Raw genomic sequence first — 23,539 nt, 5'->3', positions numbered from 1 at the left:
GTGACATCTCTCAAAGGGCCTGCTCATTTCCTCAAAGTGGTCATCATTAAAATGTTTCCACATGGAGTCTGTCAGTATCTGATCAAGTCCCTCAACAAAAATAATAGCCAACATGGGGATTTTCAGGCCTAAATTTTGACTAATTATCGCCTGACAACTTTAATCAGGTAAACCAGATGAGTTTTATTTTTCCTTCCCACCTTATTTTCCTCCCCATTTTATCAACTGAAGGAATTTCAGTGACCCCCTGCTGTTTCATTAGAACGTCACTGAAGTGTAAGGTGAAGTTGGAAGGACAGAGGAAGGTCGAGGAGGGAACAAGGAGCTTGCTAGCTCCAGTGCCCCGCTCCCCACCCCACTGCTACTTCCCGTGGTACCCGACTGTGCTCAGCCTGCTTCTGATGCATGTCGAGGAGAGTCTTCAGGTGATGGTGAGTCTCTTGGAGTGGCTGCCTCCAAGTCTCAGGAAGCCTGCAAATCCCTCTCAAAACTGGCCACCCCCCGGGTCCTCTCTTTTGCTGGCTTTGGCTACCTGTGGCTGCGGGTCTGTCCCCTGCCCTGAAGTGGTTCCTCACCTGCTTTCCTGACTGGAGGCTCAGGGTCCAGCCCAGATTGAGGATTCTGGGTTATTGGCCCAGCCTTCGGTTTCCAGGCCCAGGAAAACCCTCAGGTCCCTGGGGCCCTTTGCCCCTTCTTGCAGATCCCAACTTGATGCCTTTGGAGTTCTTTGTGACAGCTTCTTTGAGAGCCTGTGGTGAGCAGCTACTAGGTCCCAACCCTGTGTCATCTCCCAAGGCTCCCTATTGTACTTGTGGATTCACTCTGGCAAACATGTTTTTACTCAGTGGAACATGTGTTATCTTGAGCAGAAATCACAGTCAACCATAACCCAGCTGACTTTTCCCCCAGTGGAAATGTGTTTTCAGGAGGAGGTTGAAGACTTCAGTCATTTAGGTGACAATTTCTCCAAGTATTAAAAAGTGGTCACTTACCAAAAAATAAAGTGCTCATCCAAAAAGTCCATTTAAAAGATTACTAATAATTGCCAATTAGTTGATCTCTCTACTCTGAGAATTAGTATGTAATCATGTTGCCCATTTTCAGATGTGAGCTCTATATGTGCTGGACTGTTTAGATTCTGAGGATATAGCCTGGGGGGTGTCAAGTCAGAGCTTCCACTGCGAAAAAGACAATTACAAAGTAAACAAATAAAATAATGTGAGATAGGACTGGATGTCAGGAGGAAAATAAAGCAGGGGGAGAAGAGGAACAGTGGTGTGAGCTTTTTTTCCTTTTCTCTGACCAGTACTCGAGTTACTTTATTTCTGGTAGAAATCTCTAGGGTTCTATTTCCATATTGTGAGGGATGCCAACTTTTCTTCTCATCCCCCTCAAGAGGGACGGTTTAGGCATTTTGCCTGCAAGAAGGGGTCTTCAGTGCTCGGCCTGTTTGGCACACTCATCCCAGCCGTCATGCGCTGGCTCACACTCCCACCAAAGCACAGTCTCTGTCACTGAGGACAGAGGCCCAGGTAGCCTCTAGTCTCTGCCTAATTGAGGCTCGTGGAGGGGGTAGGGATGAGGGGAGGGATCAAGTCAGCGTGGCCGGGGACTTGGTGCTGGTGTGGGAGTTCCTGACGTGGTGCCTCATCCCCGCCACCTCTCACCTTCCTGGACCATCTCCGTGGTCCGTCCTAACCCTGCTCCCTGCCACTGCCTGCTTCTGCACCTTCCACATCTCCAGCAGGCTCAGGTTCCCACCTCAGGACCTTTGTGGTTCTACCATCACCCCTCTACAGAGTACAAGTCCCCCAGATATTCTCATGCCCAGTTCTTCCTCCTCATTCCACCCTCAGCCCAGTGTCATCTCCTCAGGGAGACTGTCCTGGCCAACCTCACAGCTCCGTTTTTCCCTCTGCTTTATTTTCTTCCTGATACCCAGCGCTCTCTTATTTGATTTGATTTGATTACTTTGTAGTTGTCTTTCTCACAGTGGAAGCTCTGACTTGACACCCACAGGTTGTATCCCCGTAATGTAAACAGTCCGGCACATAGTAGGTGCTCAATATACCCTGTCTTCTCAACCACAGAATTATGCTAACTAGTATCAGAAAATGCTTCACAGCTGCCAGAGAGCCTTCCATGTGTGCTCATCTCATGCATGATTGTGATTTGTTTTCTGCGCACCTCTGACTAGACTGAGGGCCTTGGGGGTGGGGATTGGGTATCATTTTCTTCGAACGCTCGGGCTGCACCCATACTCATTGCATGTCCTTGAAGCCATGTCCACGTGTTTGTATATTTGATGTTTGCTTTATACTGTAAGCGTTTTCGTGGCTGTCTCTGCTTACAGCGGGTGAGTCACTGCAGTGCTGAGTGGTGGACAGTGTGCTCACTTCGTGGAGTGAGGAACTGAGGGAAAAGGAAGCCAGGGGTGGATTTAGCTTTGTTGAGCTGACATCGCTCTACCTTGCTTCCCTTAATCCAATGGGAAGTTCAGGGAAAGGGCTGGAGATGGGCGCTATTAAGCCACTTGTTCAACCTACTTCTCCTTTCCCACCTCAAAGCACCCCCATCACACACACGCTCACCACAAAATAAAACAATCCGTGACTGTTATCAAATAGACACCTCCATAGAATCCCAAATATTCCTAAGGACTGGCTGAGATTTGTTTGGATCAAATTTCCATACTGTCTGCTCACATAGTTCCTCACTTCTTATGACCCACGTTTTCTCACACTTAACCAAATCACACGATGGTTTCTACCCCAAATATTTTCTCTCGTGAAGAAATGATTCCATCCGCATCCTATGGTTGATGTCCTAGTGCCACTGCCTTGGAAATCTATTCTCACATGCTTGTCTTTCTAAGCACTTGGTTTGGGTTTTCCTGGGAAAAATGGCATGTCCTCATCCTGTATTTCACCAGAACTTTCTTTGGGCCAACCTCTAGTTTATTCTTATATCCACAAGAGATTCACAACCACAATTTTTTTACCAATTAAAACTGTTTTTTCCTCACTTATTTTGGACCTGGCTGTTGTAGATAGTTAGTTGGATCAGGCCTAAAAGATTTCCCAAACCAGCTATATTATATTCACCATTTTTAACTGACTGGATTTAATGGCCAGAAACTGATGTAATTATGAACAGTTTCTAAGCAAAAAGGACATTTTTATTGCTCTGCAGAGAGCTAAGTGAACTGGCTGGCCTAAAATGAAGAAGGAGGTAGCTGTGGATTATTTTCTTTTAGGAAATAACTATGTCTTATGGGGTGAAAAAGAAAAACATTCAAATCCTCAGCATGTCTTTTCCAGGGCCTCTAGATTTAGCAAGTGGCTGCAGGAGCAGACAGGAGTTAGGGCAGAAGAGGAGAGTGGAGGAGTCGGGCTAGGCTGCGGAGCAGGCAGACCCCAGGAGGAGGAAAGAAAGGTCAAGAGAAGGAAGCAATCCTTCCACACTGGTGTCTTCTCCCCCACACCATTTGATAATCCAGGTGTTACCTTCTTTGCACACTGCTTTTCTACATCTGGAAACATTAGTGGAGAGGAGCAATACTCCCCACTTTGACCCCCACTCCAGAGGCCAATGTCTGAAATGCTGCAGGCCACACCACTCACCTGGGGGCCTGGGCGCCTGGAAGCTGGGGTTGGCTCCCCCTGCAGCAGCCTCCTCACTACTCACAGAAGGTGTCAGCTCCTGCCCTCCCCTCTCAGACAGCGGCCCCATCTCGGTGTTGAGTGCTCCGGCAGCCAGACCCTCATCGAGGGAGACAGGTGCAGTGCAGCAACAGGGTGGGTGGCAGGAGAGAGCCGGCCAGATCTGGGTCTCCCTCCCAGCTCCACTACGGACCAGCCACCTTGCCCCATCTCTAATGTGTCATCCTAGAAGACCTTCCTCACAGGTCACTGTGAAGAGAACACGAGACAATGGCCCACATCGGCTACTCAGCAAATGTTTGGTCCACTTCCCATCACCAGCAAGGACAGACCTCCACCTCGGAGTGCTAGGAGAGATGTGCTCAGCCTTCTGGTAGCCACGCTTGAGAGCAGCTGTCAGATGAGTACTGGTCTCCATGTCAGGGACAGTTCATGGGCAGTATGTAGGATCCACAAACTCCTTCGGGCAAGACCAGGAATCCCCGATTCTGTCTATGAGAAAGATTCTGTGGGCCATGCTCCTGCTGGAAATGATAAGGATCAGCCACAGTGGCGGGGAGCAAAGGGTGCTACACAGACCGCAAGAGATGGCCCACAACACAGTACAGAGAGGGCAAGCCATTTACACAAGGTCACCCAGCATGTAGGCAATGGAGCTAGAAGTGAAACACCATTTAAACAGTTAGTCATTTATAATTTTTAATCAATCAGCCAACAACTGTGCAGGGTACTTAGAGGCAGATATGAGGATAGAGTGGTCTCTTGGGAAGAGCATGGATCTTGAAGTCAGAGAGACTGGGTCAAATCTCACTGCCACTGCTTGCTGACCTGGTGACCTTAGGCAAGTGACATAAGCCCTCGTAGCCTCCATTTCCTTATCTGTAAAATGATCATAGTTAACACTTATTTTTCAGGGTTGTCAAAAAGAAGATAATATATTTGAAAGCATTTAACTTTATCCATTAAACTTTATCTGTCAATATAGTAGGTGCTCAGAAATGTTGGTTTCCTTTCTTGACCCAAATCTCAAGCCCTTTTCACTCCAAGGCTTTTTGGCTCAGTTAGTCCTATAGATAAAGATGAATCCCAGCAGTTTCCACCTGAAACCTAGGTTTTGTTGGCCTACACCCCTCACACCTGCTAATGCCCTGAGCAGACTCCCCTCCCCCACCCCAGTTCTTCTGGAGGGCACGACGTGGAGACTCGTGTGTGCTTTTGAGCAAGAGGCAGTCTGCCACTTTCTTCCTCTCCCATCCCAGCCTCTTTCAACTTGAGGAATCACTATATTCCACATGCCACCACTGTCTCAGGCCTTGATACTGCTTGGGTTCCCCCAGTGAATTAAAGCTAGCTAAACTGTGCCCCCTGCAGAGCATGGGAGAATGCCTTGGACAGTGCTCCACCTGGACACAAAGATGTGCTGCTTATGCCCCAATACCACTCAGAGTGTTCAGTGCAATCTCTCTGTCTCTCTGCAGTGAATCTGCATTCATGGGGGTCTGGGTCGAATGTAGGTGAGCAAGGCTTTGTGAGCTGGAACAATGTCATTTGTAAGACCCTACCTCTTCCCTTGAGATGCCCCAGTGTGGGCTCCAGCCAGGACCTTGCTGATGAGCAGATCCACTGGCAGGAACCCTTAGGGGCACCTCTAGATTTCTTTCAGATCATCCCCTGCTTACTAACCCCGGCCAGAAGGGGTCTCACTAGCTTTTGCTGAGGAACATAAAGTTTCTAAGTGGGCTCCAGGGAAGGCACAGATGCCGAAAGGCAGCCAAAGGCTGTGCATGAGAACTACTCCTTACAGAGGCACTCAGCATCCCATGCAAGATGTAACGAGCATCTGGGTCTGGATGCATAGCAACATATGTTAATATAGTTCTGCTTTAATCTGAATATGAAAGGTGAGGCCCTGGCAGCATTTCAAGAAGTTTCTGGAAAGACCCAGAATGAACACTGCAACATCAGGTAGAAAGTGGGGGAGGGAGCGCTAGATTCCATCACACCAACCAGAGGTTCTTCAGATTCCATCCTGGAGTCAGATGGCGAGGGGATGGCGTGTCTCAATGTGCAATGGGGAGAAATGGCTTTGAAGTAACATGAAAACCCCAGCTGAAGAGAAGACAAAGTATATGTTAAGACAACAAAATAAAGGGGCTGGATGGATAGGTTTATTTTTGAGATTTAAACTCTCTGAAGTAGAGTTGTCATAGTTACCTGCTTGCTTTTACTTGTATTTATGAGATCTGAAGGCTGCAGAGTTAAAATAATCCTCCCCTGTGTGAAGTGTGTGTCTGTAGTAACAAGCACCAAGCAGCACCTGGGCCGCTCTTGCTGTCGTCAGCTTCATCTCCTGATCTGTTTCTAGTCTGTCAGTGTTGTCTGGGCCTGTTGAGAGGAACTCATGGTTAGAAAGCTAAAGTTAACTTGGCTTCATTTTGCCACACACATTCAGGATCACTAAAGATATAGCCATATGTCATCACACACACACACACACCCACCCACCCACCCACCACGTACCACAACCTGTCCATACCTGACTCGTTACAGCCACTATCTCCCCATACCAAAACACGTTTATAAATACAAAAGCCTGCACTGGAGACTTTTATGAGCTTCCTGAGGGTGATGCTGTGAGTCATATTAATGAGCATATATTCAGGATGCACCGTGGTGATAGAAAATAGAAGTACATTCTGATTTGCACAATTTTGTAAGGCCTTACATAAGGGGTGTAGGCACCAGGGGTGGATTTGTCCCTCAGTGGCCACTTTGCCTTGGGCAAGCCACTGTTCTCTTTGTGCTCACAGCCTCTCCTGCAAACTAAGGTGTCTGGCCCACTTCAGGGTCTGCCATCATCACTGGCTACAGATGGCTCTTCTTGCTAGTTTGCATTTGGGGAAGCTGAAATCCAGAAAAGAGCCAACCCAAACTCTGTACTGCAGGGTGTTGTGTATAAAACCACTACCTTACAATTCGTGAGCCTGGTAGGGAATTTGAGGAATAATTCTATACTAGGGACGCCAGCATCTCCTTTCAGTGTTTGGGTTAAACCAAATGATGCATGAATGATGGGTTAACATAATGTCATGTTAAAGTGTAGCAAAAGGTTGAATACAAGTTAGGTATTTGACCAAAGTGCATTATAGTAGTCCCCCCTTTTTCCAAGGTTTTGCTTTCTGCGGTTTCAGAGACCCATGGCCAACCACAGTCCAAAAATATTAAATGGAAAATTCCAGAAATAAACTATTCTTCAGTGTTAAATTGTGTGACGTTCTGAGTAGCATGATGAAATCCTGAGCCATTCCGCTCTGTCCTGCTCAGGACGTGAATCATCCCTTTGTCCAGCATATCTACAGTGTAGATGCTCCCCACACCTTAGAGTCACTTAGCTGTCTGGGTCATCAGATCCACTGTCATGGTATCGCAGTGCTTGTGTTTAAGGAACCCTTATTATACTTAATAATCTCCCCAAAGTGCAAGAGTAGTGATACTGGTAATCTGGACATGACAAAGAGAAAATCCTTTAAGTGCTTCCTATAAGTGAAAAGGTGAAAGTTCTCAATAAGAAAAGGAAAAAAATCTGCTGCTGATGTTGCTAAAACCTATGGTAAGAATGGATTTTCTATCCTTGAAACTGTAAAGGAAAACAAAATTTGTTTATGGTGTATATAGGGTTCAGCTGTAGGCATCCACTGGGATCTTGGGATGTGTCTCCTGTGGATGAGGAGGGAGTACTTATCTGATCTTAGATAGATAGCTGGATAGACAGATATCCTTAACTTTGCAGATGTAGAAGAAGTGCCTTTTCAAGTTAATCTTAATTCTAAGCTCATATTCCCAAATCTTTTATGGCTTTTCCTTTAAAGTCCCCATGTTTTGAACAATACTTGTCTACGAGGTGAACTTCCTATGTTTAGTATGATTTATGTTTCCATTTTGATTGATTTTAGCCGTGCAAATACCAGTCAGATGTCTTAGCAGCGTGAGAAAATGACTAGCACTTCAGACTTGGCTGATGTATTTTCATCATAAAGCAGAGAAATGTGAGGCAGGCGTGACTGTTTGCAGGAAATTGACACCTGACCATTTGAAATATTGAAATTCTCTCATGAACTCAGAAGTCCAGGAACCTCTGCTATATACTACATGATTGTGAAACAAAATTGAGTTTGCTTGTCTTGTTTTATGGAAATTAACTGACTGCTAGTAACGTATTCAATCAATTGCGGATTGAAAATATTCAGGAAAAAACAATTTTAAAAATACAACAATAAAAAATAATACAAATAAAAAAATACAATATAACAACTATTTACGTAGCGTTTGCATTATATTAGGTATTATAAGTAATCTAGAGATGATTTAAAGTACACGGGAGGATGTTCTTATGTTATATGCAAATACCATTTTATATAAGGAACTTGAGCGTCCATGGATTTTGGCATCCCAGGGACACCAAGGGGACAACTGTAATGAAAATAGTAACTACAGGAAGAAGATGTCGTGTTTATAGTCTTTGTGGTTCCTCTCACATTATTTTCTTAGTAACTGCAGTGCTCTTTCTTGACTTCTGTAATCACAACTGTGAGAAGTTCTTCAGGAGTTGGCCATGAATTCAGTATCACAGTGGACAAGTGTCACTTTCGCTCCTACCTCATTCAGAATGGTAGAGATTTCTATGTGGGTCTTAGTTTGCACCAAACATTCTCTGTTTAGGTAGCTCAAAAGAGAAGTAGATGGGATGACTTTTGAGCAGACCCATAATTTGGTTTTTAAGAAAATTGAAGTAGAAGGTTGAAGGCCACATTTTCTGGTAGATAGTGGAATGTTTTTAAAAGAAGGTTGCTTCCCATCTCAATTTATAACCCTCACTGATCTAAGAGGAGACCAAACTCTGGGAGAAAGGAGAATTTACTCTTTAGTGCTCATTCATTCCAAAGCCACTTGAAATCCTAATACTGCAAACTTGACTAATCATAGAAAATGGTTTTGGTGTCATGGAACAGAATAATTTAGCAAGGCAACTTAAAACTCTTCTGAAAAGTTACTCAGACTTTGTTTTTACTAATATCTCATTCTAAAAATCAAATCAGACTATACAGATCTGATTGCATGCCAATTGATGCATGAATGGCTTTCTTGTTTTTACATTTCCCTGTTGAAGGACATCTTGGTTGCTTCCACTTTTTCGTGATTGTGAATAAAGCTGCTGTACACTTTTGCATACAGGTTTTTGTGTAGACCTGTTTTTAATTCACTTGGGTAAATACCTAAGAGTGCAATTGCCAGGCCACATGGTAAGACTATGTTTAATTATATAAGGAATTGCCAAACTGTCTTCCAAAGTGCTGTACTATTTTGCATTCCCACCAACAGTGACTGAGAATTTCTGTTACTCTGCATCCCCATCAGCATTTGTTATTGTTAGTTTTATTAATTTTGGCTATTCTAATAGGCATGTAGTGGTAATACATTGCAGTTTTAATTTGCATTTCCCGAAAGACAAATGATGTTGAGCATCCTGCTCATTTACTACCCATTTATCTTCTTTGGTGAAGTATCTGTTCAGATTTTCTGTCCATTTTTAAAACTCAGTTTGTTCTTGTATTGTTGAATTTTAAGAGTTCTTTATATGTTCTGGATACAAGTCCTTTATCAGATATGTGATTTGCAAGTATTTCCTTCTAGTATGTGGCTTATCTTTTCATTCTCTTACCAGTACCTTACAAAGAACAGAGTTTTTAATATTTATAAAGTATGATTTGTTAACTTTTTTTTTCTTCAGGGATTGTGTTTTTGTATTACAGACTCAACAACAAAAGCAAGGTCACAGAGATTTTCTCCTATATTTTCTTCTAGAAGTTTTATAGTTTTAAGTTTTATATTTACATCCACGATCCATTTTGAATTGTTTTATATAAGGTATAAGATACAGATGGGCATCTGTATTAGTCTGTTTATGTTGCTTATAACAAAACACCTGAGACTGGGTAATTTATGAAGAAAAATGACATTTACTGCTTACAGTTTCTGAGGCTGGGAAGTCCAGAGTCCATCTGGTGGTGGCAACAGTGACACAGGGGTCTCACATTGCAAGATGGTGGAAACAGAGAAAGAGACACAGACTCTCTTCTTCTTGTAAAGTCCTCAGAACCATGCCTTGACCACCATTTTTAGTCCATTCACTACTGCAGGGTCCTACAATCCAATCACCCCTTCAAGGCTCCACCTTTCAATTACCATAACAGGATTTCTCACCCTCTTAACAGTCACAGTGGGGGCTAAGTTTCTAATACATTAAAAGTAGGAGACACAATTCAAGCTTCAGGGAGTTTTGGGGGGACACAGTTCAGTCCACTACAGCATTCATTTGTTCCAGCAGCATTTGTTTAAAAACCTATCCTCTCATTTAATTACTTTATCAAAATTTTGACAATATTTGTTTGGTTCTATTTCTGGGCCCTCTAATCTATTCCATTGATATGTTTATCTATCCCTCTGCCAGTGCTACACTGTCATAGTTACTATAGCCGTATGGTAAATCTTACAAATTGAGTAATGTGATTTCCTCAAACCTTATTCTGCTTTTTCAAAATAGTTTTAGCTATTCTAGTTCCTTTGTCTTTCCATATACATTTTAGAATCAGTTATTTTATAATATCCCTGCTGAAATCCCTGCTGGGATTTTGGTAGGAATTTTATTAAACCTATATTTTGGGAGAATTTATATTTTTGTTATATTGAGCCTCTCAATTCTTGAACACAGTATATTCATTTAATTTTTTTCTTTCATCAGTTATGTTATAGTTTTTATCATACACATCTTGACCTTTTTTTAGATTTATACCTTTGAAGTTTGTCAGAACTTGTTTTATGACCCAGTATATGGTGTGTATTTTGGAAATTTTCCATGTGCACTTATAAAGAATATATATTCTGCTGTTGTCAGATGAATTTTTCTATATATGTCAATTAGGTCAAGCATGTTAATCTTGTTGTATATAACTTCTGTGTCCTTTCTGATTTTTGTATGCATATTACTGGGAGAGATTGAAAAGTGTCCTGCCATCATTGTGGATTTGTCTAATTTTCACTTTGGTTCTGTTATTTTTGTTGTTTATGTATTTTGAGGCTGTGATTAGGGGCATACAAATTTAGAATTGGTGTATCTTCCTGGTCAGTTGACCTTTTTATAAATATGAAATGTCTCTCTTTATCTCTGGTTATGATTATTACCTTAAAGTCTACTTTGTTGTTAGCTGTGCCAACTTTTCTTTGGTTACTGTTCACATGGCACATCTTTTTCCATTCTTTAACTTTCAACTGTTCTATGCCCTAATATTTAAAATATGTTTCTTCTAAGTAATATGTTTTGTTTTGTTTATATGCAGTTTGAACATCTTAATCTTTTACTTGGAGTATTTGGTAAATTTACAGTAATGTAAGTATTAATATATTTAGTTTTCCATTTACCACATTATTCTTGATTTCTGCTCTTGGTTATTTCCTTCCCTCTTTGAATTTGGTTTTGTTTTGCTATTCTTTTTCTAGTTGCTTGACATAGAAGCTTGGATTATTGATTTGAGACGTTTCTTCTTTCCTAATATAAGTATTTAGTACTATAAATTTCCCTCTAAACACTGCTTTAGCTGCATCCCACAGATTTTGATATGTTGTATAGTAACTTTCATTCAGCTAGGAATATTTTCTAATTTCCCTTGGTATGTCCTCTTTGACTCTTGGATTATTTAGGAGTGTGTTGTTTAATTTCCAAGTGATTGGAAATATTCCTATTATCTTTGTTATTAATTTCTAGCTTTATCCCATTATGGTCAGAGAATATATTTTTTAATAATATATATTCTTTTAAATGTGTTAAAATTTGTTTTATGACTCAGAATATTGTATACATTGGTGAATGTTCCTGGATTATTGGAAAAAATGTGTATACTGGTGTTGATGGGTTCAGTGCTCTACAAATATCAATAAGATCCAGTTGGTTGATGGTGCTGCTCAGTTCTTCATCCTTGCTGACTTTTTGTCTACTCATCCTATTTATTACTATGAAAGGAGTTTTGAATTCTCCAACTACAATTGTGGATTTGCCTGCTTTTCCTTTAAGTGGTATTAGTTTTTGCTTTGTGTATTTGTAATTTATGTTATTAGATGCATACATATTTATTATTATGTCTTCTTGGTGATATAACTCTTTTATCAACATGTTATATCTCCATTTACCCCTAATAATTTTCTCTGCTCTAAAGTCTAATATGTCTGATAAAAGTTTTCTTTTGATTTATGTTTGCATGGTATATCTTTTTTTCATCTTTTTACTTTTAACCAACCTATTTCATTATATTTAAATTAAGATTCTTATAGACAGTATATACTTGGGCCATTTTTGTTAATCATTCAGAAAATCTCTTACTTGCTGTATTTAGGTCATTTACATTTAATGTAATTCTCGTTATTTAGGATTTAGTTTACCTTTTTGTTTGATTTCTGTTTATCCCCAGTGTTTTCATTTCCTCACTTTTTCCATTCCTGCCTTCTTTTAAGCTATTCAAACATTTTTAGTATTATATTTTAATTTATTCTGTTTTTTACTATAGCTATTTGTATACAGTTTTTTAGTGGTTGATATTGATTATAAATACTTAACTTTTCACAGTCTACTTATGACCAATATTTTACCACATCAATTAGAATATGGAAACCTTACCACCTTATAGTTTTCTTTGCCATTCTCCTCCTTTATGCTCCTTTATGACTGTAAATCTCATCAGACAATATATTTTTTACTTTTCTACCATCAAAAATCTTTTAAAGAAAGAAAATATCCTCTTATATTTACCATTTCTGCTGCTTTTCCTTGATTCTTGATGTTCCAAGTTTCCTTCTGGTATTATTTCCTTTCTCTCTTGAAGACCTTCCTTTGGTAATTCTTTTAAAGCAGCTTAGCAGCTTTGTTTCTAATAATTTTCCTTTATCTGAGAATGTCAATATTTCACCTTCATTCCTGAATTATATTTTGATATGATGATGTCATTCCTGAATGGTATTTGCTACGTATAGAATTCTAGTTTGATTGTTCGTTTTTTTTTTTTTTTTAGCACTTCAAAAATATTGTGCCACTCTCTTCTGGTTGCCATGGTTTCTAATGAGAAATCCACAGTAATTCAAATCATTGTTACACTATAGGCAATGCATCTTTCCCCCCTCCCCCTGCCTGCTTTCAAGATACTATCTTTTGTCTTCAGCAAGTTTGATTATGATGTGTTTGGACGTGGATTTCTTTAGATTTATCTTGTTTGGGATTTACTCAGCTTCTTGAATCTGTGGGTTTCTTTCTTTCACCACACTTGGAATAGTTTTAGTTATGATTCCTTCAAATATCTTTTTATTCATTCATTCTCTGTCCTTTCATTCTGGAACTCCAGTGACAAAATTTTTCATTATTGTCCCACAGGTCCCTAAGACACTATTCATTAGTATTTTTAATCTTTTTTTCTTTTTTTTTTTTTTTTCTCTATTGCTTTCTGGGTCATTTGTATTGATCTATCTTCACGTTCACTGGCTCTTTTCTCTTATCTCTATTCTGCTATTGAGTCTATCCAGTGAGATTTTTTATCATTTTGTTTATTATATTTATAGTGTTAAAATTTCCATTTGGTGATTCTTTATATGTACATATATATATTTTAACTGCTACATTCTGTTTTAATACTTATTTCAAGAATGTTAGTAGTTACTTCATTTTAGTATTTTTATAACAACACTTTAAAATCTATGTCAGATAATTCCAGCATCTGTGTTGTTTTATTATCTTCTGTTCATTGTCTTTTCCCACGTGAGTTCAAATTTTCATGGTTGTTTATATGCCAAGGGCTTATGGTTTGAGTGTTTGTCCCTCTAAAGCTCATGTTGAAACTTAATCTGCCTTGTAACAGTATTAAGAGGGTAACCTGACTATGGTATTTGAAAGGTGGGCTTTTAAGAAGTGATTGGATTATGAGAGATATGCACTCATGAATGGATTAATCCATTCATGGGCTAATGGATTAATGGGTTATCATGGGAGTAGACTGATGGCTTTATAAGGAGAGGAAGAGAGACCTAAGTTAGCACAAGGGCATGTTCAGCTCTTTTGCCATGTGATTCCCCGCACTGCCTTGGGATTCTTTAGAGAGTTCCCACTAGGAAGAAGGCGCTCACTAGATATATCCCTCAACTTTGGATTTCCCAGCCTCCAGAACTGTAAAAAATAAATTCCATTTTTTTTATAAGTTACTCAGTTTCAGGTATTCCATTATAAGCAGCAGAAAATTGACTAATACACTGAGTAATTTTGAATTTTATCCTGGTCATTTAAAATATTACATTATGAAACTGTCTTGTTGAAACTCTACAGAGAATATTGGTATTTTTTGTTTTAGCAAACAATTATGCCGGGTAGGTTCAGGCTGCAGGTTGGCACTGTAATTTCAGTGTCAGATCAGTTTTAAAGGTTTGGCAGTGCTTATGTGGATCTATCTGGTGTGTCCTTCCCCCAGGGGTCAGTATGGGGAGGTGGGCAGAGGTTTACATTAGCTCAGTTCTCCAAGTCTTTGGTATGCTGTCAAGATCAGTGCCATGCATGCATAGGTTGGGGTCGAGCCCAGGAGTTCATAAACAAGTTTATGGGGCTGCTTTCTAGACCTTTTCATTATCTCCCACATACTTTCTGGTTCCCTGGATCTCCCATTTTCTATCTGGCCAGAAACTGCCCACTTCCACAGTTGTGTCACACAGGGCCAAACACAGAGAAAAAGAGCTTGGGTTGCTGATGCCTATTGCTGCTACCACTGCCATGGCTGCCACCACAGAAGTGCCTGGGGTCTGGAGCACAGGAGGATGGAGGAAAAGGAGTGAAAAAAACCTGGGGGAGGGGTTCATCTACTTGCTAGATTTTGGGAGTTCTCTTTCCCACTCCTGAAGCTGGGTTTCTCCTGGAGCCCTCTCTGTCTGCCTCACAACGCTCACTTCTGGGGTTTGGGTTTGTTCAGCTCAGGCTGGCCTATACCAGAAAGAAAGAAGTGGTTTGGTGGAACTTTGAATTCAGGGTCCTCTCCCAGTCTGCCTGTTGGTGTATACTTTTCAGTGTTCTCAAATAGCTGTGCTATGCATTCTGTTCAGTTTTGATAGTTGCATTCAGAAGGAGAGAAAGGGAGAGAACTGGAACCCTGACTGACATACAATCATGTGTCGCTTAACAACTGGGATATGTTCTGAGAAATGTGTCATTAGGAGATTTCATCATTGTTCGAACATCATAGAATGTACTTACACAATCCTAGATGGTCTAGCCTACTATATACTAGGCTGTTTGGTATAGCCTGTGGCTCTGACCACTGTCGTATTTACAGTCCATCGTTGACTGAAATGTCATTATGTAGTGCATGACTGTAATTTTCAATTTTATTTTCTAATTAAGTCATCCTTATATACAGGACAACAGTTGATGTTATTTATAAGAGTTCAGTTAAGTGGCCAAATCACATAGCTTTTAATTACTTCTTTTGGCTTTGTTGATTCCTACACTTCTGTCAGGGGCACATGATGCTATTTTTGTCTCTTCCTTTGATCACATAATTCTCACTGTATTTTTCTATTTGCACCTTCTAGCCAGCCTTATGAGTCAGTGTAATTTTGTCAGTTCTTTGCGACTTGAGGGGGTGATTTCCTTGGAGCACAGCCTCTGCACACAATACCAGGCAGGGCTGGTTGGGGGCAGTGGGCCTGGATGTAGCTCAGCTGAGCTGTCTGGGGGCAGTTCTGAGAAAAATCAAGTGGGAATCTTCACTGAAGACCCCTGATTTGGAGTGCACCTTCAATATAAGTTTGTGCTTACTTCAGACATAATTGAAGTACAGTTGACATTTTCAAATAGCAGACTTTTGAACTCATCAAGTTGAATGTAATTTCAGAACAAATGTCCATGCAGCTGTTTTAAGATGCAAATCTTTGCACAAGTCACACCTGATGCCGTTGAACTGGCAGCTGGTCTCTGGCACACTCAGGAAGTGGGAGAGGATCTCAGTGGAGGTTCAAATTCATTCACATGTAGTTCTGAGTCCACGTTAAGGTTTAATTATCCTTGTGACCTTCCTATCACCATGAGTGATTGGTTAAGAAATGTTCAGCCTCTTCTTGACAACTAGGGAGATAATAATCCAGCCTTGATCATTATGATAAAGTGGAAAGACACAGAACACTCGAGCAACTGGATCAGTTAAGGCTAATCTAGTTCCAGCTACATGGTGGGAAGAAAATCAGGCTCCATGTGAACTCCTGTAGGGCACCTTAATTTCACTAAGCCTCTTTACCTCATATATAAAACATGCTACATACTTACCTTGGAAGGTGAGACTGTTGAGAAGAATAAATGAGAACATGTATAAGAAACTGTAAAGCCTTCTGAAATATAAAGTGCCATACAAGTGCTTACTACAAAACTTTTAAACTAGCAAAGATAAAAATAGGACGTGAATGGTGTATTGAGAAGCAAGTCTAATATAAGAATAAAAAGTTTATTCCTAAAGTCTTCTCTTCTTTGCCTTATAGAACATGGATTCATTTTTTGGAGGGGCTGAATTATGAGGTCTCTGGGTACATAGGCTGGGTCCATCCCATCTGAGCCCTTCCAGTCCTGAGAGTTTATGATTCTGCACATAGGTGCTGCAGAGTCAGGGATGCCCAAGAGTATTTCTCCCAGGATTGTGGTGATTAGCATAGGCAAACTTCCTGGGATTTGGTTATTAGTGGCTCCTCTCCCATCCTCCCCAGATCCCCAGGCACCCAGAATCGTGATCCTTCTGCCCATGTGAAAAAGATTGTATTGGGCTTAGACCCCCAAGGATAGGTTTCTAATTACTCGTCTGGCTCTTTGGGTCCCAGCACTAACAATGTAGTTTTGCTTCAACTGGAAAGTTCAGGGTTCCAGATACAAACCCTCTTGAGGGACCCACAGGAGGCACCCCACACTGAACTGGCCATCTCCAGCACCAGCAGACTTACTTATGCTCACCCACAAGGGTCACCAGTGTTCTGCCTCTATCCCCGTGGCAGCAGTGCCCTGGGGGTGGTTACAGGGAGCTGCAGACCAGCCCAGGGCACACTCCCCAATGACACAGGCAGCAGCTATAGCACCATACAGGCCTGACCCTCATAGTTCCCATCCAACACAGCACGAGTCAAGGATGGGCTGGCTGACCACTTTCTTCTTCCTCCCTTGCAGATCACTTCCAATGAGAAGCATCTGGAGAGCCTCAAGAATGCAGACAGCCTCCTGCGGGCTCTGGAGCAGCTGGCCCCAGCCAGCGGGTAAGTGGAGCCCAGCAGGAGCAGTGTGCAAAGCCTGCTCAGGGTCAGCAGGCACTCTCAACCAGCTCCTTCTCCCACCCACTGCCCCCACTTGCCCCACACCAGGGACCACCTCCTTCCAGCCTGTCATTGCCCACTGAGATCCCTCCCACTGTGGGAAGGGACACTCAGCCCCTCTGTCCCCTGGTAATCCCCACTGTGGTGTGGCAGGGCAGGAATCAACAGGGGGAAAGAAGGTCTCGGCCCTGCCAGGGGAGGCAATATTCCCAACTCAATGCATCTGAGAAGGCTGAGTAGATCGTGACCAGGTGGGAGATGTAGTGACCCTCATGAGAAGGTGTGTGGGTGCACACGCACCCCCATCAGCAGCCCAGCCGGAGGTGTTATCACCACCTTGTGGAGGCCCCGTGGGCTCGGGCAGGGCTGCGGCAGCACCACCAGCCCTGCCTGCTTCACAGCCAGACCTTCAGAGGGGAAGCTTAGAACGTGCAGGGCAGAGCATCTACTCTTGGAAGCCAACAGTGTGGGGTTAGGCCCACCTCCTAGTACTCAGCTGTGCAGTCAGTGTGCCCAGACCATACTGGAAGTGAGGACAACAGACCAGAGCAAGGCCTGTCACCAGGAGCGTGTTACATACTGTGAAGGCAGGAACCAGTGTCTCTGTCAGCCGCATAGTGACCCCACTGCTTGCTGGAGTTGGAGTGAGAGCTGTCGGGAGGGTTCATCCCACAGTGACATGCACCTCCCCCCACACACTGAACTTGAGAGGTACACGTGGGGCTTACAAATTTTTACACTATCATCCAAAATGATAGTGCCAAGTGATCAGAGAAAACTTACATAGGAATCAAGAGAAAGGTGCCCCCAGGTATCCATCCTTCACTTGGTTCCCTGTGTCACTGGGCTCCCTGTGTGACAGCACCGGAGCTGGCTGTGGTGCGGGCTCAGTGAATGTAGTCACATCTCCTCTCTCCAGCCATTGTCCCCAAAGTTGAGAGAAGTGGCCAGAGGTTGTGGTGGCCACAGTTCCCTGAGCCCCAGCTGCTCTCTCCACCCTGGGAAGAAGGACCCACATCCTAAGGGGTGTCTGATCCTCACTGGATGTGTAAGACATGGAATGGCGTCTGGCATTTCCTGGCAGTTTCTGTTGGTGTTTAGAACTGCAGAGGTTTATGAAATCTGCTTCCTGGTGTGTTTGGGTTTGGTATTAATTTGAAAAAAAAATGTGTGTGGCTGAGGCATGGCCAAGAAGGTAAGTCTACAGAGAAGGTTCGGCTCCTACCAGCCTTTTGCATTTAATCCTGGATTGGTCTACCCCAGCCCCTTTCCTTTTTAGTGTAAACCAGGGAAGTAGTTTCTTATCCGTGGATTTCTGAGGGGGTGGGAAGGAGAAGATGGGTGTGCCTGTGGTATAGGGCATGGATAGTGACTCCCTGGCTGGGATCTAGGCCTTCTGCTAGACTGGTTTCTGGCATCCTTCCCCAGGGGACCTGGCCTTGTGCAAAAATCCATGAGGAAGCCACCCTAAGCAGATTTGTGCTGCAGAGGGCACGTGGAGGGCCGCTGAGGAGTGGAGTTTAGCCGGTTGCCCCTGAGAACCCTCCCCTCCAGGGCATGCCTCTGTGGGGCTCCTCACCTAGCAGGGGCCTCTGGCTGCCTCTAGGCCCGAGCTAGCACATCCTCATGCTGGACCAATTTGGGAGAGCTGGACCCAAATTTGGAGTGAATGTGTCAAAAGAAGGCTCAGTGCTCCACGAGGCCAGCGGCCTCTCCTACATCCACACCCAACACTCCAGCAACTGAAACATCTTCACTGGGCAGATCTTGTGCTGGGTGGAGAGGTTGCTCTTGTGGGTTGTCTCATTTGGGCTTCGTTCAGATGGCCCAACCAGAAAGGGTTTTCTTGTGTCAACCGAGAATGAGTGGATGGCAAAAGTTCCCAGTTTTTCTGCTGCTCTGCCAGAGGTTGGTCTGCCTTCCTTGCCAGCCCCTGTGGTGGCTCTGGCAGGCAGGGTGGGCCGCGTGGCCCCACCAGACTAACCTGGGCTCAGCCAGGAGCAGCCTGAGTTCAAACGCATTCCTGCTGTCCCTTGGGGCCTTTGATGCGCAGAGCAGGAATGCATGGCACCATCTCCCAGTCACTGTCCCATCCCACTGCCACCCACGTGTTTTATGCAGTGCACCCGCCCCTGCCCCCCCTCCATTTATTTGGTAACAGCTCTATTTCTGTGCAGTCAAGAGTGTGCCATGATCTAATTTTACCCTTCAAGGGTAACCGCTATGTTAGTGTCATTCTTTTCTTTGCTAACAGTTGTTAAGTCACAGGTTTAAATGTGTCTCAATTTGTTCTGGTTGCAAAGTTTCCATTTTAAGTTTTTAATTGCACATCCACACCTATGAGAGTAAGAAACTCAGACCTGGCTGACTGGCTGGGAAGCAGTACTATGGAGCAGGGCAGGTCAGTGTGTGGAGTGGGTCTGGGATGCACAAGTCAGCTCTACGCAGGAACTGGGCAGGCCCACTGTGGGCCCGGGCCAGAGAGAGTGTGGCTGCCCTCCGTCTGACTTGCCCTTACAGGGTAGTAACAGTGCTCCTGGCAGACGTGGCTCATATGGTGAGTGGTGGCCAGGGCCAGGAGCTCAGGCCTAGCTTAGGTGTGCCCCACCAGGACTGTGGGCCGAGGGTTCTCACCTCACAGCCTGAGTCAAGTTTTCCTGCTTCTGCTTCTGAGAAGATGATGTGCATGCACAGCTCTAGGAAGCAGCTGGTCCATCAGATACTTGGGTGCAAAAGAGGCCAGCCCCATTGATAGGGTGGGCATTTTACCCTGTAGATGCCCGGAAAGTGATCTACTTTGTTTTTTTTTTTTTTCATAGTTCATCTGCTGACAATGTGGTGGCTTCCTTGGCCCAGGAAATCCTACAAGCTGTCAGCCACTAGGCAAGAAGGCACTTAGCACAAGCCCACTCTGAAGCACCAACCCTTGACTGCACAGGCAAGGTCAGCTGCCAAACATAGTGGCCACATCACCACCCAGAGCTGTATTTGGACCTAATAAAGTCAGCTGAATCTAGAATCTGCCAGCTGAAGTGCTCTCACTGACTCTAGGCCCTAGAAAACCCACCCACAACAGACTTCCTCAGTTCCTATAGGAAGCATCTGGGAAGCCCAGGTTTGCTAGCTGTTCTCAGAAACATACTTCCCCACTCCATGTGGGCCAGGTAGGCCTCCTCTAAAGCACGCACTGCCTGTGCTAATAAAGAAGTGGATGAGAAGCACAGTTCTCTGTAAGCAGTTGTTTCCTCCTTGGGGAAGAGCTGAAAGGCAGGACCAGACAGGAATGCTTGCCAAGCTGCAGCTCCAGAGCAAGCCTTTGGAAGCTAGTTTTAGCCTCATTATCTTCTTCCCACTTTTACCTACCTGGCTTTTTTCTTCTTTTCATTTCAGGGGCAAACTAATTCTAAGAGTCCTGGGGAGGACTGGGCAGGACTTACTAAACAGCAGATAGTTAAACATTTGTATAAAGAATGCAGAACGCTCAAGGAACACTGGCCTCCTTGTAGGCTTGCCCATCAAGATGAGATGATGGCATCAAGGCAGAATCATTCCCACAACTTGTATCATGTACCTCCTTATCCCAGAAACCTTTCCAGCTTTTGCCTCATTTTCCCTCACACACACCTTCCTACTTCCTATGTAAGAGTCAAGCCCATGAAAATATTTGGTGGACACTATGGAAAGATGCTGGGACTGCTTTACTGGGGAAGGCTTGCTCTTTGAATCTGGACTGGAAGGTAGGTCCTGAGCAGCTCCAACCAGATGAGTAAGTTGAGGCAATCCTTTGGCCTCTCTAGGGCCTCATTTTCCCCATCTGTGAAGTGAAGGGGCTAGACTAGAGCAATGGCTACTAACCCTCTCCCAGCTCTAGTGCTCTGTGCTTCTCCTAAGGGAGAGGGGATTTGTCCCTTAACAAACACTGCCCAGATAGATTCTGTTCCAGGCAGCAGCCACCTGCAGGTAGAATGGGTGGGACAGGCAAAAGTGGTAGCCACGTAGGTGCACAGAAGGCCCCACCTACTTCATCATGGGAAGATGGTCACGTTGTCACCAACAGCACCACTTTGACACAGTGATCTGGGTAGTTTGCCAGTTTTCATTTGGCTTTATAATAAAAACATCAGCCCTGCGCCCAACCACATCAAAGGCCTCTATGTCAATTACCTTATTTAATCCCCACCACAACCTGCAAAGCAGGCCTTCTAGCTTCATTTCATAGATGAGAAAACAGACTCAGAGGAGCCGATCCACTTGCCCAGCAGCCCACAGCTTGGCTTAATTTAGGACTGACTCCATAGCCCCTGAGTATCCCCTAGTGGGGTGTTCAAACCTTGAGCTGTGACTAATTGGGGCATGAGAGTGTGTCCCACCCAGTAACGAGCAGCTTCATTTAACCTCTGCTGATGGGGTGAGGCTCTAAGGACTTAGTCCTGCTGGGCAGTGCCCTCCACCAGGCTGCATGTGCCCATGTAGCCCTGGCCTGGCTGGATTTGCCTGTGCATCTAGGAGTGAGGGGGGAGTAGCTGGTGGAGCGACCAGAGACCTGGATTTCAGCCCCAAGTGCCTTTGCTTGCTGGGCCCAGGAACAGGCAAAGGTCTCCTTGTTTTCCCAGGACATCTCCTTTCATTCAGTTTTTGGGGGAACTGCCTCAGGGTTCTGGGTCTGGAGTGCTCCCAGAGGGTATTTCAGAGCAATGAAAGATTCTTCTTCCTCCTTTCTTCTTTTCAGTTGAACAAGAAGAGATCTTTGCTGTTTAACATAAAATAGGAAGGTCTTAACATCCCAGAAACCATTTTGTTGAGTGGACCACCCCTGGCCCTGAGCCTCACAGCATTGCCTGTTGGGGAGAAGGCATATATCAAGGTAGGCAAGGGACAGGGAGAGGATGGTCCCGAAGGTGCCAGGTCACTAAAGCTAGTTTATGCCAAAGCTTGTACCCTGACATGAGGCTGTGTCCTCCTGGATTAAAGGGATCCTTTTTGTTACTCTTACACAGGTGCCCTATGGAAAGCAGCAGCTTAGGTCCCAGAGTTCAGAGATGGGGGATGTGAGCAGGCTGGCTGGGCAGAAAGAGGCTGAGAGTGGTAACTCTTCCCTGCTGGCCCTGGGCCCCCTCAGAGCTCTCAGGACTCTGGCAGTGGCGAGGGGCCCAGACCCTGGCACCTACTAACCCTCTCCTACCCTCTATACCCTAACTTCAGCTGCCTGCCAATTGGCTATAACTCATTGGCTTAGCCTCTCAAGGGATGAATGGTGTTACTCAATCAGATGTAGGAGGGAAAGGAGGTGGCCAGACCATGAGCGGGAAGGGGAAGCCTAGGTGAGTAGCTGCAAGGGACTACCTTCTCTCCCTCCACTAACAGCAGGCCTAAAGCTCCAAGACCTGGCCTTACCTTAGAGCCTGAGAGTAGGTGCCCTCTGAGCTGTACCTCTGTGAAGTGCCATTTGGTTGACTGGCCACATGTGTCTTGAGAGGAGCTGACAATCATGTGGGGGAGTTAAGGAGGCTAGGTCTGTGTGATGCAGCAGCATAACTTACTATCTCATGGTTCTTTGCACCTGTCTTTTCGTGTTTCCCATATTACCTCATGGACATTCTCAAGTCAACTCTGTGAACACAGGGCAGGAATTATCCCTCTTTTGTAGTTCAGAAAGCAGGGGCTTTAGGCTCTTGTACAAGGTGAGTGATAGGAGGGAAACTGCGTCTCTGCACTTTCTTCCTCCCCTGGCAACAGAAAAACACAATGTAGAAATAAATCTCCCTGATATATGCAAGGGTTGAGTTAAGAGGAGGTAGGGAGGGAAGGAGAAAGCCACAAGAAAGGGCTTGGACCCTTGGGAGAGCTGTCTGGAATGGGGTGGGGACAAGACTAGCCAAAGCTGAGGGGGCTTTGGCCCCAACAGCCTCAAGTTTCAGTGGTACTGTGGAGGAGGGAAGTGTGGGAGCAAGAAGCTGCAGCCTAGAACAAGGACCTTTTAAACCGATTCCTTAAGTCCCCTCTGGCCTCTCATCAGAGGCTTAATGTTGAGGAAAAGCATTCACTGTTTACTTTTGAATAGGTGATAAGTGTATGAGCCTAGTAAAAGCGCTATATGGTATCAAAAGATGTAGAGCATAGTCCCTCTCTCTTTCTCAGTCTCCTCCCCCAAGGTGCCCAGTGTCACCAGTGTCTTTGTATGCATCCAGGGATAGTCTATGCATATGTAAGTTTTTTACAAAGATTCTGCCACACACACCCCCATTTTTTTTAACCCAAACTTTAGCAGATGTAAACTCTGCTCTTTTTCTACTTAATGATGTATTTCTTTACTTAATAATTTTGAAGATCATTTTTTATTAAAACAGCTTTATGTGCTGGGTTTTTTTTTTCCTTTTGATAGCAGTGGTCCACCAAATGGATGCGTCACAATTTGCTTAACCCATTAATGGGTAACAACAGCACTGCAGTGAATA

At 44.0% G+C, this 23,539-nt stretch overlaps 1 protein-coding gene across 1 annotated transcript in view; it reads left to right on the top strand.

The window, feature by feature from the left end:
* Nucleotides 1–20,103, top strand: part of ULK4 (unc-51 like kinase 4) — a 574,722-nt gene extending 554,619 nt beyond the window's left edge. The window contains exons 36-37 of the mRNA XM_063114672.1: nt 16,942–17,027; nt 19,904–20,103. Of these exons, the coding sequence (XP_062970742.1) occupies nt 16,942–17,027; nt 19,904–19,967 (150 nt within the window). The 3' untranslated portion in view covers nt 19,968–20,103. The remainder of the gene's footprint in view (nt 1–16,941; nt 17,028–19,903) is intronic.
* The last annotated feature ends 3,436 nt before the right edge of the window (nt 20,104–23,539 follow it).

Source organism: Cynocephalus volans, chromosome 11 (genome assembly GCF_027409185.1).
Source record: "Cynocephalus volans isolate mCynVol1 chromosome 11, mCynVol1.pri, whole genome shotgun sequence".
NCBI classification, from domain to species: Eukaryota; Metazoa; Chordata; class Mammalia; order Dermoptera; family Cynocephalidae; genus Cynocephalus; species Cynocephalus volans.
The sequence above is the reverse complement of the archived record's forward strand: the minus strand, read 5'-3'. Positions and strand labels throughout refer to the sequence as shown.